The sequence below is a fragment of the Oncorhynchus clarkii genome, chromosome 22 (genome assembly GCF_045791955.1).
Source record: "Oncorhynchus clarkii lewisi isolate Uvic-CL-2024 chromosome 22, UVic_Ocla_1.0, whole genome shotgun sequence".
In the NCBI taxonomy this organism is placed as follows: Eukaryota; Metazoa; Chordata; class Actinopteri; order Salmoniformes; family Salmonidae; genus Oncorhynchus; species Oncorhynchus clarkii.
The window spans coordinates 39,731,374-39,751,055 of record NC_092168.1 but is presented as its reverse complement, the minus strand read 5'-3'; the positions used below and the strand labels follow the sequence as shown (position 1 = coordinate 39,751,055).

The 19,682-nt window shown below is 41.1% G+C and overlaps 1 protein-coding gene across 2 annotated transcripts in view; it reads right to left on the bottom strand.

Annotated features, from left to right (window-relative positions):
• LOC139380898 (NEDD8-conjugating enzyme UBE2F-like) overlaps positions 1-19,682 on the bottom strand; it is an 86,066-nt gene that overhangs the window by 27,052 nt on the left and 39,332 nt on the right. For both annotated transcript variants that reach the window (XM_071124053.1, XM_071124054.1), the window contains 2 exons: positions 3,457-3,489; positions 665-727 (listed from right to left, as the gene is read on the bottom strand). In XM_071124053.1, coding sequence (XP_070980154.1) covers positions 665-727; positions 3,457-3,489 — 96 coding nt within the window. The remainder of the gene's footprint in view (positions 1-664; positions 728-3,456; positions 3,490-19,682) is intronic.

Here is a 19,682-nt window from a genome sequence, read left to right as displayed (position 1 = left end):
TGCTAGCTCTGTCTCTCTGCAATGGTGCTACTAGGCTAGGCCTGCAGTATGGTAGGAGATGCATCACAGTGAATCCAATCACTCATGTCAACAACAGTCTGATCCCAGACCAGCTCTTGGGGGAGCTGGCTGTTCCGGTAGTCAGTGTGTCAGGATGTAAGTTCCTCTGGGATCTGAGGTTCCCAGATCACCTCTTGGGGGGCTGACTTAGGGGCTCGCTGTTCCGGTAGTTAATGTGTCAGGATGTAAGTTCCTCTGGGAACATCTGATCCCAGACCAGCTCTTGGCAGCCTGGTTGGCTGGATGTTTCAGCAGCAGTGTGTACAACAGGATGTAAGTTAATCCACGTCGACACACTGGTCTGTCTCCTGCAGGGAGAATGAGACATAGGGTGCATCCCAAATGGCTCCCTATTTACTATATAGTGCCCTGCTTAGACACACAGAGAGAGACATACACTACAGCCTAGTCCCTAGTGGTTCTGAAACGTCCATTTGACCCACTCACAGTCCAGTGGTGGTGAGAGAGAGTTCTACAGAACTACTTCACATTCTACCTGTAGAGCTTTCTGACAACAATTCCAACTTCATGCTGTTCATGTAAGGCCATGTACAGGATAGAGGGAAGATGACCTCCCTCCAGGTGGACTGGTTGGTTTCGTTACCTTATCACGCAGATGATGCTCGGCCGCGTCAATGTTCAACGGGTCATCAAAGTTAAGTAGATCCTGAGGGAAATGAGAGAGAGACAGCGGAAGTTTACAAAAAAACGGTTTAAATAAACAACAACAACCTGCTAACCAAGATTAAAACAAAACAACCACTTGCCAGACTATTAGGTTTGTTGTTGTCTGATACTAACTGACAAAGTAGTGTAATAATCCTGTTGCCATAGAGACTGTGTGCGTGGCGAGCGAGGCGCATTGTGTTATTAGGGAGATAAAATGGCGGCTAGGCCTGTGTGGCGAGCTCCTCACTTCCTGATTAAAAGCTAAGCATCAGGCCATGACTGAGCATCAGGCTGCAGCACCACCAGAGTCCGTCCGATATATCGGTTCACCGATATTAGTGGCTGAAATTGGCCTTTTACCGATATATTGGTATCGGACGAAAATGTCACAGATAACAGATTTTCAATAAAAAGGATGAAAAAAGGAAATTTCAGGCTTATCTGATCATGTGCGACCATTCTCGTGATGTGTTATTATTTTACAATATAAGAAACACATTTTAAGCATATTTCTTGAACAATCTCTCTTTTAGATGGCAATTTGAGAACACGTGTGAAGATATTACACTTTTTCATTTTTGTGCTGTTAAATAAGAGATTTTAACATCCTCAGTCTACCTGTTCCTCATACATGGGCCTATGCAGAGCCTTCAGAAGGTATTCACACCCGTTGAGACTTTTTCCACATTTTGTTGTGTTACAGCCTGAACTTAAAATGCATTTAATTCAGTTTCTTTGTCACTAGACTACACACAAAGTGGAATTATGTTTTTAGTCATTTATAAAAATGTATAAACAAATGAAATGTCTTGAGTCAATAAGTACTCAACCACTTGGTAATTGCAAGCCTAAATAAGTTGATGAGTAAAAATGTACTTAACAAGTCACATAATAAGTTGCATGGACTCACTTTGGGTGCAATAACAGCGTTAACATGATTTCTGAATGACTACCTCATCTCTGCAACCAACACATATAATTATCTGTAAGGTCCCTCAGCCCTGCAGTGAATTTTAAACACAGATTCAATCACAAAGACAAGAGGTTTTCTAATGCCTAGCAAAGAAGGGCACCTATTGGTAGATGTATAAAAAAAACGAATTTGAATATCCCTTTGAGCATGGTGAAGTTATTAATTACACTTTGGATGGTGTATCACCCAGTCACTACAAAGATACAGGCGTCCTTCCTCAGTTGCTGGAGAGGAAGCAAACCGCTCAGCGATTTAATCATGAGGCCGATGTTGACTTTCAAACAGTTTTTACCTAAATCGGCCTGAAAAGCTATGTCAAGACTTTAAAATGTCTGTCTCGCGATGATCAACAACAAACTTGCCATTGCTTGAAGAATTTAAAAAAGAATAATGTGTACAAGCCCGGTTTGCAAAGCTCTTAGAGACACACCCAGAAAGATTCACAGCTGTACTCACTGCCAAAGGTGATTCTAACATGTATTGACTCAGGGGTGTGAATACTTACTGTATGCAAACTAGATATTTCTGTATTTCATTTCAAATACATTTGAAAAAAATGTCTAAAAACATGTTTTCACTTTGACATTATGTGGTATTGAGAGCAGCTGGGCAAGAAAAAAGTCAAATGAATCCATTTTGAATTCAGGATGTAACAACAAAATGTGGAATAAGTCCAGGGGTATACAGTGGGGCAAAAAAGTATTTAGTCAGCCACCAATTGTGCATGTTCTCCCACTTAAAAAGATGAGGCCTGTAATTTTCATCGTAGGTACACTTCAACTATGACAGACAAAATGAGAAAAAAAAAATCCAGAAAATCACATTGTGATTCATCTGACCATATGACATTCTCCCAATCTTCTTCTGGATCATCCAAATGCTCTCTAGCAAACTTCAGACGGGCCTGGACATGTACTGGCTTAAGCAGGGGGACACGTCTGGCACTGCAGGATTTGAGTCCCTGGCAGCGTAGTGTGTTACTGATGGTAGGCTTTGTTACTTTGGTCCCAGCTCTCTGCAGGTCATTCACTAGGTCCGTGTGGTTCTGGGATTTTTGCTCACCGTTCTTGTGATCATTTTGACCCCACGGGGTGAGATCTTGCGTGGAGCCCCAGATCGAGGGAGATTATCAGTGGTCTTGTATGTCTTCCATTTCCTAATAATTGCTCCCACAGTTGATTTCTTCAAACCAAGCTGCTTACCTATTGCAGATTCAGTCTTCCCAGCCTGGTGCAGGTCTACAATTTTGTTTCTGGTGTCCTTTGACAGCTCTTTGGTCTTGGCCATAGTGGAGTTTGGAGTGTGACTATTTGAGGTTGTGGACAGGTGTCTTTTATACTGATAGCAAGTTCAAACAGGTGCCATTAATACAGGTAAGGAGTGGAGAACAGAGGAGCCTCTTAAAGAAGAAGTTACAGGTCTGTGAGAGCCAGAAATCTTGCTTGTTTGTAGGTGACCAAATACTTATTTTCCACCATAATTTGCTAATAAATTCATAAAAAATCCTAATGTGATCAGCTCGATACAGGCCTCTCTCATCTTTTTAAGTGGGATAACTTGCACAATTGGTGGCTGACTAAATACTTTTTTGCCCCACTGTAAATACTTTCTGAAGGCACTGTATACCCTATGTGTTATGGTACCCTCTGTGTGTTGCTGGTGATAGATCACCCATTACAGAAGGCACTGTACACCAAGAACGAACACATTTTAAGATAATTTTCAAATCAGTTTATTGATTAAAAGGTACTTACGGTAAACAAGGAGTTCAATCCCCAGACTACATCCTGAAAGACACAGAAACAGACAAGAACATAAATAAACATTTATAGACCATCCATAGACCATCCATAGACCATCCATAGACCATTTATAGACCATCCATAGACCATTTATAGACCATCCATAGACCATCCATAGACCATCCATAGACCATCCATAGACCATCCATAGACCATTTATAGACCATCCATAGACCATCCATAGACCATCCATAGACCATTTATAGACCATCCATGGACCATCCATAGACCATTTATAGACCATCCATAGACCATCCATAGACCATCCATAGACCATCCATAGACCATCCATAGACCATTCATAGACTATTCATCACATTTTATGTACCATTAAAAGTGAAACTAAACTAGTCATTAATAACCAGGTCATCATTGAGCATTTTCATTCCAACAAATTAACAAACAAAATTGTTGAATTCCCCAAATAGATTATAAAGCGGGGCCCTCTATCGTCTCTACAGGCACCATTGTATCCAACGAAGACAGGAACCTTCTGTGAATACGCAAGTGGATTGTCTCTCAGCGCGTATTAGGCTAATTTCCTTGATGTTCAAACACTGTGAAGAAGTGATTATGATGGTTATTAATTAGCATATCTATTTTGAGGACATTATAAAAGGATACTGGCATTTGTAATTGAGCATCTCAGAGGGGTGTGAATTCATGAATGATAAAGAGATTTGTTAAATTAATTAAACATCGTGTAAACAATTACCCTTAATACAGGTAACTGACAAAATAAAGGAAACACCAATAGGTTGTTGGGCCACCATGAACAAGAACAGCTCAATGCAGCTTGACATATATTCTACAAGTGGAGGGATGCCACACCATTCATCAACGAGAATTCCATCATTTGGTGTTTGGTTGATGGTGGTGGAAAACACTGTCTCAGGCACAGCTCCAGAATCTCCCATGTATTTAATTGGGTTTAGATCTGGTGACAGATGGCCATGGCATATCATTTTTTATTTTACCAGGTAAGTTGACTGAGAACACATTCTCATCTACAGCAACGACCTGGGGAATAGTTACAGGGGAGAGGAGGGATGAATGAGCCAATTGGAAGCTGGGGATGATGGCCATGATGGTATGAAGGCCAGATTGGGAATTTAGCCAGGACACTGGGGTTAACACTCCTACTCTTACGATAAGTGCCATGGGATCTTTAGTGACCACAGAGTGTCAGTACGCCCGTTTAATGTCCCATCCAAAAGATGGCACCCTACACAGGGCAATGTCCCCAATCACTGCCCTGGGGTATTGGGATAAAAAAATTTAGACCAGAGGAAAGAGTGCCTCCTAGTGGGCCTCCAACACCACTTCCAGCAGCATCTGGTCTCCCATCCAGGGACCAACCCTGGTTGGTTACATCGTTTTCATGCATATCAAACCATTCAGTGACCACTAATATGTTGATGGGGTCATTGCCATCTTATAGGGGCATAGCCATGGTAGCCAAAATAATGGCCCGCCCAGCATTTCTATACATGCATGATGGGATGTTAATTGCTTAATTAACTCAGGAACCAAGCCTGTGTGCCTGATTTCAATATACTTTGTATCCATCATTTACTCAAGTGTTTCCTTTATTTTGACAGTTACCTGTAGATCTTAACGTATTCATGTATGCTAGCTTCACCTTCAGGATGCCAGCACAGACAGAACAAGAAGCCAGATGTTTCACCGGATGTAGAAATCTCAAGCATCTGGTTGTTATTTCCCCTCCCCATCAAATATGGTGAGGAGAGGAAGCCCAGTGGCCAGCAGTGGGAGAGTATGGAGCGAGATGGAACTGGGCCAACATTCTGCTGATTTTTTTGTCAAATAAAAGCCCGATGGCAATACAGTTTTCTGTTCTCAAAGCTAGAATCTGTTACGAACATAGTGCACTAAGTTTTGTATATTTTCCAAAGTAAAAAAAAAAGGCTAATTAAGTTATTGCACACATGCGGTTCACAGAGAAGAATATTCCCCAAAGGAAATATGTAAATATACATGCTAGAATGCGCCACTAGGATCTCACTAGCGTGTGCTTGTTCTGCCCACTATGCTACATTTGCTCCCATTGAAAACAACACGAATGTACCATCTTGGGTTAGTTATAAATATCTTTAACGTCAGTGTGGACATTCAAATCTGTTCCCCTGCCAACTGATAATGTCATAGACTTGTCACACATGCAGGGCAGGATGAGAGTAAGAACAAGAAAACATGACTGTTAATGGATACTATCCCTAATGGGGTTTTCTAATGGTAATAGATACACAATTAAAACAGATATAAGCCTCGCAGAAAACAAAGGCAATGAGCCCAATTTACTCTTATCACTTTGCTATTTCATTATAGAACAAAGTGTGGTCCCATCAAAGAGCAGGACACAGTGAAGATGGGCCTATAAAACAGACATGGAATAAAACAACAACGAATGTTTTCCAGGGTTGTGATGCAAACTGCTGTCAGACGCAGTGATTGAAAGTTGGTGGTATTGCATTTAAATGAAATAGTCAATACCTTTCTCTACAGGACCTGCCCTCTATCTTATTTCTCTAACGAGAACCATTTCTTGACCTTGAAAACACCATTGTGCATAATAAACCTGCAGTTTACTTTCCTTACCAAGATATGTGGTTTGATTCTAATTTGTATTTTTATTTATTATGGATCAGTACTCTACCTGGGGTCCAGCGAAATTAAGGCAGTTTATACAATTTTAAAAACATTTTGGGCGCCGATTTTTAATTTTTAAATTATTTTTTTTACACCTTTATTTAATCTTTATTTAACTAGGCAAGTCAGTTAAGAACACATTCTTATTTTCAATGACGGCCTAGGAACGGTGGGTTAACTGCTTCGTTCAGGGGCAGAAAGACAGATTTTCACCATGTCAGCTCGGGGGATCCAAACTTGCAACCTTACAGTTAACTAGCCCAACGCAATAACGACCTACCTCTCTCTCGTTGCACTCCACAAGGAGACTGCCTGTTACGCGAATGCAGTAAGCCAAGGTAAGTTGCTAGCTAGCATTAAACTTATCTTATAAAAAACAATCAATCATAATCACTAGTTAACTACACATGGTTGATGATATTACTAGATATTATCTAGCTTGTCCTGTGTTGCATATATCTGACTGAGCATACAAGCATAGTATCTAAGTATCTGACTGAGCGGTGGTAGGCAGAAGCAGGAGCGTAAACATTCATTCAAACAGCACTTTCGTGCGTTTTGCCAGCAGCTCTTCGTTGTGCATCAAGCATTGCGCTGTTTATGACTTCAAACCTATCAACTCCCGAGATTAGGCTGGTGTGATAGAAGTGAAATGGCTGGCTAGTTAGCGCGCGCTAATAGCGTTTCAAACTTCACTCGCTCTGAGCCTTGTGGGGTGGTTGTTTCCCTTGCTCTGCATGGGTAACGCTTCTATGTGGTGGCTGTTGTCATTGTGTTGCTGGTTCGAGCCCAGGGAGGAGCGAGGAGAGGGACGGAAGCTATACTGTTACACTGGAATACTAAAGTGCCTATAAGAACATCCAATAGTCAAAGGTTAATGAAATACAAATGGTATAGAGGGAAATAGTCTTATAATAACTACAACCTAAAACTTCTTACCTGGGAATATTGAAGACTCATGTTAAAAGGAACCACCAGCTTTCATATGTTCTCATGTTCTGAGCAAGGAACTTAAACGTTAGTTTTCTTATATGGCACATATTGCACTTTTACTTTCTTCTCCAACACTTTGTTTTTGCATTATTTAAACCAAATTGAACATGTTTCATTATCTACTTGAGGCTAAATTGATTTTATTGATGTATTATATTAAGTTAAAATAAGTGTTAATTAAGTATTGTTGTAATTATTGTAATTGTCATTATTACAAATAAAAATAAAATAAAAAAATTGGCCGATTAATCGGTATCGGCTTTTTTGGTCCTCCAATAATCGGTATCGGCGTTGAAAAATCAGAATCGGTCAACCTCTAACGTGTGTAATGCGTATGATATTGTGTGTGTGTGTGTGTGTGTGTGTGTTGGTGTTTCTTCACAGTCACTCGCTGTTCCATAAGGTGTATTTTAATACTTTTTTAAAATAACACTTTACTGCTTGCATCAGTTACTTGATGTAGAATAGTGTTCCATGTAGTCATGGCTCTATGTCGTACTGTGCACCTCCCATAGTCTGTTCTGGACTTGGGGACTGTGAAAGAGACCTCTGGTGGCATGTCTTGTGGGGTATGCATGGGTGTCTGAGCTGTGTGCTAGTAGTTCAAAACAGACAGCTCGATGCATTCAACATGTCAATACTGCTCATCAATCCAATTAGTGATGAAGTCAATCTCTCCTCCACGTTGAGCCAGGAGAGATATTAGTTATCTGTGTACATTCAAGGGACAGCCATGCTGCCCTGTTCTGAGTCAATTGCAATTTTCCTAAGTTCGTTTTTAGTCCAGGTGTGACAAAACTAGGGCCTGTAGGACCTGCCTTGTTGATAGTGCTGCTAAGAAGGTAAAGCAGCACTTTATTATGGACAGACTTCTCCCCACCTTAGGTACTGAATGATGAATAAGAGAACCAACAACACATGAATAGATAGGAAGACAGACAGTCACCTGTCCTTGCTCTCTATCCTTGACATTACTAAGGTGATATCTCACAGGAAAACTAACCCACAAAAGGCTCCATAACGCCACACAGCTGAGGGCTATGGGACTTATCCACCAACTAAACTAGATGTTTCAAGCCTTCTCTTGCTTGTGATTGCACTTAGCCTTCCTATACCACTCAGTTTGTTAAACAGGACTCTCCACTTGTTCAAAGAGGACTGAATCTATGGATACAGTATGTAACTATTGATCAGATCTGACTGCAACTACCAAAGAGCATCCCTCCCCACAAAGCGATAGCAGTCTATTTTTAAGTGAGTAGTACGCTTTGTGAGATTGAGGGGGAGAACGTGTGGGGGAGGAAGAATGAAGACTATTAAAGAGAAATAAGGACATGTTCTGTTGGTAGAAGTTCATTTTGGGCAAGTCACTGGAGGTGAGTAGGATGGATAGACAAATTAAAAACTCCTCTTTTGTCAGGCTGCCAATTCAAAATGAGTCAAGCACTGAGTGAGTGAGTGTGTAAATAGCTAAATATGTAGGTGTGTGCCTATGTTTATCTATTGACACATGTTTTTGTGCCTGAGTGAATGTGTGTTTGGGCTGCTTAGTGGAAGAGGAGAGAGATGAGAGGTGACAGTAGCTGTGTGGGTTGGAGCTGTGCTGCACAGTAGAGGTGACAGTAGAGGTGACAGGAGCTGACAGGGAAGATACAGGACATCGTCACACTCTCGAACACACACACGCAATGCACTAATCTACACACCCACTCATTTGACATACACTTATCATAGAGAATGCCCCGGGCCAGGTTCTACCATACAAAAAAAGCTTCACATTTTTTTACCTGATCTTTTCTAGATCTTGTTTGTTCTTCATTAAAAAAAAAAAAAAAACATTTTTTAAACCTTTATTTAACTAGGCCAATACTAAAAGTCATTTAAGAACAAATTCTTATTTTTAATGACGACCTGGGAACAGGCCGTCTGCCCCTGAACTGCCTGGCAGAATGACAGATTTGTCAGCTCGGGGATTCGAACTTGCAACCTTTCGGTTACTAGTCCAACGCTCTAACCACTAGGCTACACTGCCGTCCCAAAGCAGCCTGTTAAGTATTAACAATATAGGTTGCTTCTGTCTATTGCAACTCACTGCTGAAAGGCACAGTACATTAGGAAATAAAAATGCAGAAAGCTGCATCTGTGGTTGATGCCAGTGATACAATTACCCACAAACCACGCACACTTCATGACAACCACAAATGGACCGCAGAGCGTCCGGCCGGCTAGGGAACACAGTCTCCATTGTCAGACTTTGGAGATGGAGGTACAGTGCATTCGGAAATTATTCAGACCCCTCGACTTTTTCCACAATTTGTTAAGTTACAGCCTTATTTTAAAATGGATTAAATAATAAATGAAAAATCCTCATCGATTTACACACAATACTCCATTATGACAAAGCGAAAACAGGTTTTTAGATTTTTATGTAAATAATAAAAAAACGTATTCACATAAGTATTCAGACCCTTTGCCTTGAGACTCGAAATTGAGCTCGGGTGCATCCTTGAGATGTTTCTTCAAATTGATTAGAGTCCACCTGTGATAAAGTCAATTGATTGGACATGATTTGGAAAGGCACGCACCTGTCTATATAAAGGTCCCACCGTTGACAATATATGTCAGAGCAAAAAACTGAGCCATGAGGAATTGTCTACAGAGCACCGAGACAGGATTGTGTTGAGGCACAGATCTGGGGAAGGGTACCCAACAATGTCTGCAGCATTGAAGGTCCCCAAGAACACAGCAACCTCCATCATTCTCTCTCTAAAGTGTGTAGGCTGGATCAATCGCTCGCAGGGGGGAAAACAAAAGCTTGGTAGCCAGAGAGCGTTTGACATTTGGAGCGATAGTCACTAGATGTTCTTGAATCTTAGGTTCAGAGAGAAGAGCGAGTGCCAGTGATGCATACTGTATTGATTGGTGGGAGCAGGGTTGCAAAGGGAGGGTATACAACTGTAAACTTTTGAAGTTTACCAGAACTTCGGTAACTTTCAAGGAATATTTGCAATTTTATCAGATGGCATCTAGTGGCCTTTTTGAATACTTCAGATTATCACATTTGCCTAATTATCTCTGGCCCTCTGTGAGGCCTTATCACATGTAAAATCTATATTTTAAAATTTAATATGATATATAAAAAAAAAAGCTTGAGGGTTTCAGCATGAAAAACCCTTTATGTATTTTTTTACACACTTATTTTTATCACTATGTCAATACGTCTTTGTTGTAAATGTTAATTTACAGAGTTAATTGCATTGTTGAATGCATGTTTTTTTCATTCATTAGGCCATTCTCTTGAACCATATGGTCTATCCACTAGAAAGTAATGGACAATATGGACACAGATATAAAAAATGAATACTATATATCAGGGATTGGCAACTAGATTCAGCCGTGGGCCGATTATTGTCCGAGAGCCGGAACGTAATTACAATAATTTGTACACTGCAAATTGACCACAACTAAGCCCAAAAAGAGATTGCTGAAAGTAAGCTGAGTTTACAAACTTAACATGTGTAAATATTTGTATGAACATAACAAGATTCAACAACTGAGACATAAACTGAACAAGTTCCACAGACATGTGACTAACAGAAATGGAATAATGTGTTCCTGAACAAAAGGAGGGGGGGGTCAAAATCAAAAGTAACAGTCAGTATCTGGTGTGGCCACCAGCTGCATTAAGTACTGCAGTGCAACTCCTCCTCATGGACTGCACCAGATTTGCCAGTTCTTGCTGTGAGATGTTACCTCACTCTTCCATCAAGGCACCTGCAAGTTCCAGGACATTTCTGGGGGGGAATGGCCCTAGCCCTCACCCTCCGATCCAACAGCTTGCAGCATGCCTAAGGCACGTTCACGCAGATGAGCAGGGACACTGGGCATCTTTCTTTTGGTGTTTTTCAGAGTCAGTAGAAAGGCCTCTTTACTAAGTTTTCATAACTGTAATCTTAATTGCCTTCCGTCTGTAAGCTGTTAGTGTCTTAACGACCGTTCCACAGGTGCATGTTCATTAATTGTCTATGGTTCATTGAACAAGCATGGGAAACAGTGTTTAAACCCTTTACAATGAAGATCAGTGAAGTTATTTGGATTTTTACTAATTATCTTTGAAAGACTGAGTCCTGAAAAAGGGATGTTTCTTTTTTTGCAGAGTTCATTTGAAAATAACAATAATTTCATACCTTGATTACACTGAGACAGTCACGTCTATTTTTATATTTATGTGTGGAATACTTGGTGAACAGATTTCCTAAATGAAACAATTATTTTTGCAGATTTCATGGCGATTTTAGTATTTTTGAAAGAAAAAAAATATATATATTTTTTGTGCCAAAAACCACAATGTACCTAACAAGACAATGTTGTTAGTGTATGCGTGTCATCCAACACCTCCCCACCCACACAGTAGTTAATAGTCAGGTGCTCACTCTTAGCACTCATCGACCAGGGGACCAGGGACGGGGGATATCAATATCCTGATTGATTAGGCAGGAGGCTGAGGGGCCAGGAGATCCTGGGGCCCATCGAAGGACAGAAACATTGGTATCAATTACACCTGCAGATAGAACGAAGGGCTATTTGTCTGTCTGTTATTGTGCAAGGGTAGAAACTGGAGTGTGCAGAGCACAGCCGATAGTCTGGGAACAGGTTTAAGAAATATTTGAGCAGTGCCTTAAGACACTACCTTAAAGAGAAAGGGGGGATACCTAGTCAGTTGTACAACTGAATGAGTTCAACTGAAATGTGTCTTCCCGCATTTAACCCAACCCCTCTGAATCAGAGAGGTGCGGGGAAGCTAGCTCAAAAAAAAATGTACTTTTATGTGATGTTGTTCATTTGATAATAAAAGGTAATACAGGTGCCCATTCACATTCCTCTAATGAGACATTTAAGGGAAAAACTTATGAAACTAGCATAGAACTAAAATTACTTCCTGTTTTGGCAAGTACTGTTTGTCATAGGAGGAAGACAGGACAGAGAGAAAAGGAGAGAAGAGGACAGGAGAGAAGAGGAGGACACGAGAGGAGGAGATCCAGACATCTTTATCTATCCAGGCTACAGAAAACGATAACTCTTTTTATAGGCTTGTGTTTGAGAGAAGGCTTTAAGAGGCTGATTGGCCATTGGTCAACGTTTGAGGATTGGATGATCGAGTCGCTTTTGTTTCGCTAAACTCCACCTCAAGGTTGATGATAATGAAATCCATAATCCTTCCCCAGCACCAGACTCACATGATGTTCTAGAGGAATTTGGGAAAAGAAGGACTGGTACAGTCACTTCTCGACTCTGTTTAATGTGTATCCTGTGAGAAAGACGAGCGAGACCGAGCGAGAGAAAGAAAGGCTGTGTCTAGACTTCAGAAAATGTCATGCATCTACAGCTACATGTAACTGTGTCTACCGTGTCCAGTGTGTCCTGATTCCCTTTTCCCGCGCTATATTCAAATGCCAATATGCAGTCTATAAATGGTGGAATAGGCTAAATATGATAATAACACAACAACTGATGGCAGTAGCTAACTACTGGCGCTAACTATAGGTAGCATGCAACGCTAAAAGGGATTGCAAACGGGTCAGCATAACTCTAGCCAAGCAAAAAAAAAATTAGCTAGCATTTATGAGACAAGCAAACACGTTCCTCACATGCTAGTTGCTTATTTCCTCCAATGCTTTAATGAAAAAGTGCCTCTCAGTCCCAAACCACACGAGGAGACTTGTGGGAGGAGTGCTGATGACGTAGCAGATGACGTAGCCCACTGTATGTGCTTTTGGTAGCCTGATTGTGTCCAGACTGAGGAGAAATCCACACACAATGCATCCCTGACCACCTGCTGGCCAGACAGATCTGAACACAATCAGACCACAAAGCAACTTTTGAGCATCTAGACGTGTCTTTTTTCAGTGCGATCTTCGTATTCTGATAGCAGAAGCAGCATGTAGGTATCAAGTGTAGACACAACCACAGAGACAGATGGAGAGAGAGAGACAGAGCTACACTTCCGAACCTCCTGCCAAATGTATGAACACATTGGGGACACATATTTCTTACAGATCACACAGATCCACAAATAATTTGAAAACAAATCAAACATTGATAAACTCCCATATCTGTTAGGTGAACTACAGTGTGCAGTCACAGCAGACAGGTGTGTGACCCGTTGCCATGGGAAAAGGGCAACCAGTGGAGCACAAACAACATTGTAAATACAACCAATCAGTTTATTTATTTTCCCTTTCATACTTCAACTATTTGCACATTGTTACAACACTGTGCATAGCCCATAATATAACATTTGAAATGTCTATATTATTTTAAAACTTGTGAGTGTAATGTTTACTTTTGGCAATGCAATGCAATGTTTCCTATGCCAATTAAGCCCTTTGAATTTAATGAGAGGGATAGAGAGAGACACACACACACACACCTGGTAGTCCCATCTACCAAACTCCCAAGTGTGAAACAGAGAATAGACTGTATGCTGATTTGGTATAGAGAAGACCTAACCCACTATATTAAATTAGTCAAACAGGAGCATTTTACCTCTGGCTTGAAATTAAAAAGGAAATTATCTCTACAGAGAAATATGTCCTCCTGTGTGCTACCTATATCCCCCAAAAGAATCCCCATACTTGATGACAGCTTCTCCATCCTAGATGGGGAGATCATTCACTTCCAGGCCCAGAGACATGTACCAGTCTGTGGCGACCTAAATGCCAGAACTGGACAAGAACTTGACACTCTCAGCACACAGGGGACACACACACCTACCTGGAGGTGATAGCATTCCCTCTCCAATATACCCCACTAGACACTACTACGACAAACCAACCAACAAAAACTCCTGCAGCTTTGTCGCACACTTGGTCAAACGTAGGCTTCGAGGGGACTCCTTTGGTAGCTACACCTGCAGCTCATCCCTTTGCAGAAGTAATGTAGATTACTTTATCACTGACCTCAACCCAGAGTCTCCCAGAGGGTTCACAGTCAGCCCACGGACACCTCTATCAGATCACAGCAAAATCACAGTCTACTTGAAGAGAGCAATACTCAATCTTGAGGCATCAAAGCCAGAGGAACTGCATAATATTAAGGAATACTATAGATGGAAGGAAAGTAGTGTAGAAACCTTCCCAAAAACTATTAGGCAACAACAAATTCAATCCGTTTTAGAAAACTTCCTGGACAAAACATTTGACTGTAATAGTGAAGGTGTAAACTTAGCAGTAGAAAACTTCAACAGTATATTTAACCTGTCAGCTGCCCAATCAAAAACAAATTCAAGCAGACAACCAAAGAAAATGAACATCGATGACGAATGGTTTGTTGAAGGCAATAAACTAACATAGAAATTGAAAAATCTATCCAACCAAAAACAGAGACCCAGAAAACTTGGCCTACAACTAAACTATTGTAAAACACAAAAACATCACAGAAATACACTAAGAAAAAAGAAGGAACAGTACATCAGAAACCAGCTCAATATAATTGAAGAAGCCACAGAATTCATAGAAAATCAGAATACACTAAACCAGTGATTCCCAACCTTTTTATAGTCCCGTACCTCTTCAAACATTCAACCTCCAGCTGCGTATCCCCTCTAGCACCAGGGTCAGTGCACTCTCAAATGTTGTTTTCATTGAAAGCCTGCCACACACACACACACACACATACACACACTATACATGTATTAAAGATAAGAATGTATAAGAGTTTTGGTCACAACCCGGCTCGTGGGAAGTGACAAAGAGCTCTTATGGGACCAGGGCACAATTAATAATCAATAATATTGCTCTTTATTTAACAATCTTACATATAAAACCTTATTTGTTCATCAAAAATTGTGAATAACTCACCACAGGTTAATGAGAAGGGTGTGCTTGAAACATCCATAACTGCAGTGTTGGGTTGTATTGGAGAGTCTCAGTCTTACATCATTTTCCACACAGTCTGTGCCTGTATTTAGTTTTCATGCTAGTGAGGGCCGAGAATCCACTCTCAGATAGGTACGTGGTGGCAAAGGGCATCAGTGTCTTAACTGCGTGATTTGCCAAGGCAGGAAACTCTGAGCGCAGCCCTATCCAGAAATCTGGCAGTGGCTTCTGATTAAATTAAATTTTCACAGAACCGCTTGTTGCAATTTCGATGAGGCTCTCTTGTTCAGATATTGGTAAGTGGACTGGAGGCAGGGCATGAAAGTGTCGTGACGTTGTATTAGTTAATGTGACGACTGTCGCTCATCGAATGATTAAAGGTTTCTAATTGCGTGATTAAATGAATCAAGCAATTATTAAACTCATTAACCTGGGGCACCATGGGAATTTTTTTTTTATTGAGGTTCTATTTCCCAAATGAACTCAAAGAATATCAGAATATCCATTCTACAATCTCATTCTGAACGTCGCATAATCTGGGAATCTGCAAGGACCCGGGTCTCACCAATGAGTTCGTACCACACCAATCTTAGTTGATTATTCATTTACTAGAAAGCTAAAATGATAAAAGATACACAAAAACACAGTCTAGGCTATTGATTAGAACTTAGTATAACGGGCCAACACACTATGGCACCCCCAAAATGGGGTTTTAAAAGAGAGAGAAAAAGAGAAAGTACACGAGAAAAATATACATTTGGGTGCATTTGTCAGCTATGCTTATTTTAACCCTAGCCTTGCCCCGAACTGCCGCTCTTATGGGTCAGAATATAATGATGTAATTACGTGTTGGAGGTCTCAGAGGGGAAGCTCCGCGTGGGTCATTTAGGCTTCTCAATGACGCACTTCTCCGACGCAACTCTCTGGTTGTCCTCATGAGGTCAGTGTCCTTTTGGCTTAGTGGTCTGATTCCTCGCCCTTGCTCTGGAAGGGTTTTCTGAGGACAGACAGCTCTGTAGCTCAGAGCTCACAGCATAAGAATGAAACAATGTAGATACCACGATTCGATGGAGAGTGGAGGCTAGGTGGTCCGGCTTGAATTCACCCGCTTAGACACAGCTACTCATCATGGGCATGGGTAGGAAAAAAGATCATCTTCAACCTTGTGTTGCGTTTTGAGTTCGTTGACTTTTTAGACCTTGGCTGCAGCTTGGGCCACTTATATGTCAATTCTTAACTCACAGGTCTTATACCCTCGGGTCAGAAGTGGGCGTAACCGCCTTTAGGGCAATTCTCTGGGCGTACCAAGTTAAGACGCAAGGTCTAGATTTGACTCAAATCCAATTTTAGACAACTAACTTCACATTTCATCTTTACCAAAACATTCTCTTTGATTTGGACATTTTCCACACAAGTACAATGTATAACATCAAGCATTTACTGGGAAAGCTCTTAAAGTTACAATGTTTTCGTAACAACGTCATCTAATAACCTTTTAATAACAAAACAAAAATGACAAATGTTCATATTCCATCTATTCCATCATCAGCAACTGCTGAATAGCATAGCGCCCCAGTCAAATAATAATAATAGCAATCCAAGCGTTTGTGTAAGTTTATCAATCACATGACAAAACATTAAGTACACTTAGCATCAGGTAGCTTGGTCACGAAAATCAGAAAAGCAACCAAATTAATCGTTTACCTTTGATGATCTTCGGATGTTTTCACTCACGAGACTCCCAGTTACACAACAAATGTTCCTTTTGTTCCATAAAGATTATTTTTATATCTAAAATACCTCAGTTTGTTTGTCGCGTTATGTTCAGAAATCCACAGGAAAGAGCGGTCACGACAACGCAGACGGAAATTCCAAATAATATCTGTAATGTCCACAGAAACATGTCAAACGTTTTATATAATCAATCCTCAGGTTGTTTTTAAAATATATAATCGATAATATATCAACCGCAACGGTCTTGTTCAGTAGGAGAGGGAAAGGAAATGGCTGTCCGAACTCTGTTGCGCGAGCAAAGCTCATGTGACCACCTGACGCAATGTTATCTTTCTGGCTAATTTTTCAAAATAAAAGCCTGAAACTATGTCAGTTGTGCGCCGCCCTATGGGACTCCCAACCATAGCCGGTTGTGATACAGCCTGGATTTGAACCAGGATGTCTGTAGTGAGGCCTGTGGTGTTGATGGTACCCTAAATTAAATAATAAAATATACAGACCACAAATTCCAATTGGTTATACTCTTTAACATCATCCCCAGCTCTGGCATCTTTGCCAATATTTGGAACCAAGGACTGATCACCCCAATCCACAAAAGTGATTGACTAACAAACCTAAATAAAAGCAAAGTCCTCTCATGCTTTGTTGATTTCTTTCCACATGGCCATGGGGTGAGACAGGGATGCAGCTTGAGCCCCACCCTCTTCAAGATATATATCAACAAATTGGCGAAGGCACTAGAAGACTGCAGCACCCGGCCTCACCCTACTAGAATCTGAAGTCAAATGTCTACGGTTTGCTGATGATCTGGTTCTTCTGCCCCCAACCAATGAGGGCCGACAGCAGCACCTAGCTCTTCTGCACAGATTCTGTCAGACCTGGGCCCTGACAGTAAATCTCAGTAAGATAAAAATAATGGTGTTCCAATTTTTTTTTTTTACAGTTACCAGGACCACAAATACAAATCTAGACACCGTTGCCTTAGAGCACACAAAATACTATACCTACCTTGGCCTAAACATCAGCACCACAGGTAACTTCCACAAATCTGCAAATGATCTGAGAGACAAGGCAAGAAGGGCGTTCTATGCCATCAAAAGAGTAAAACTAACAATGACTTGATAATCCACGCATTCTGGGAACGCTATGAAGTCCAAAAGTTATGGGAGGAGTTAGAAAGTTGGCAGAAGTATTACAATATCAATTTAATTTTAATCTGTCTGCATATTTCAAGACATGACATTTGAGTGTGCAGTGAGATACCCGATGGTTTGGACAAAACTTTTCTTGTCAATCATCTTGAAAAAACATACTCTTTAAAACTGTAAGTCAACCAATACTCCATCATTAACACAATGGAAAGGTCAAACACTTTATTATCTAATTGTTAAAAGTGTGTGGGCGGTGGAAAGAAACTAAATAGTGCAGTTTGAGGCCATGTGGCAGAGTGATACAGGCACTGGAGATGGGGGTGTGAACAGGTGGGTCTGGGCAGCGGTGATGTTGTGGGCCAGCTACTGGTAGCTAACAGAGAGCTTGTTCCTACGGGCCAGCTAACACTAGGCTACCCTGGGGCGGCAGTTTGTTATATCTGGAGTACTTCTCATGTCCTATTCGGTGTCTTGTGTGAATTTAAGTGTGCTTTCTCAAATTCTGTCTTTCTTTCTCTCTCTCGGAGGACCTGAGCCCTAGGACCATGCCCCAGGACTACCTGACATGATGACTCCTTGCTGTCCCCAGTCCACCTGGCCGTGCTGCTGCTCCAGTTTCAACTGTTCTGCCTTATTATTATTCGACCATGCTGGTCATTTATGAACATTTGAACATCTTGGCCATGTTCTGTTATAATCTCCACCCGGCACAGCCAGAAGAGGACTGGCCATCCCACATAGCCTGGTTCCTCTCTAGGTTTCTTCCTAGGTTTTGGCCTTTCTAGGGAGTTTTTCCTAGCCACCGTGCTTCTACACCTGCATTGCTTGCTGTTTGGGGTTTTAGGCTGGGTTTCTGTACAGCACTTTGAGATATCAGCTGATGTACGAAGGGCTATATAAATAAATTTGATTTGATTTGATTACACCTCCCTCGAGGAGACTGCTGGAGGAAGGCAGAATAAGACTCTCCTAACTACCTTTGTGGATTATCCACAGGGCATGCTCAGCGTAATACTAGCAAGTAATGACTCTGATGAATAACAAGCTCCCTCATATATGGCTACTGACTAGTGTGTGCAAAAAGAGACAATGGCTATGTCTGAAATCTGTCTTGCATACTATTTACTAAAACATGCTGTGTAATAACTGTACTACATAATATTTAGAAAAGCACTGTTTAGTAAAAACGAAAGCAGAAATAAATAACATACTAGGCTCATCCATACTGAGAATGCCTCATTAATGCACAATTGTGTGGATTCCTTCAATCCGTAAATCCTGGCATATAAAGCTAGCTCAATTTAAACAATTTCACATACTTTAAAAGTCATACCCAAAATCCCTACTATTTAGAACGCAAGTACGAGTATTTGGACACAGCCACGCTTTCTTCACGTTGCCGTCTCACTATGGCCAATATTAAGTAGGCTAGACCTAGTCTGTGTCCCAAATGGCACCCTATTGGGCCCTGGTAAACAGTAGTGGTCTAAAGGAATAGGCCGTCGTTTGGAAAGCAGACCTTGTGCAGCAGCAGATTGCCTCAATTACTAGGCTGGCTACACGCAAAATCACAGCTGTCCAGTAGAACGAGCCTGAACAGGCCAGGCAGCCAACCATCACCTCAGGTACTGACGGACATAAATCATTTCCTCCCTCTGCCTGATAGCAGCAGTACAGGAGCCTAATGCCTAATGATTACAATCTTCTCCTCAGAACTGATATTAGTATTACTCCTCCTGTCAATCCCTGCCCC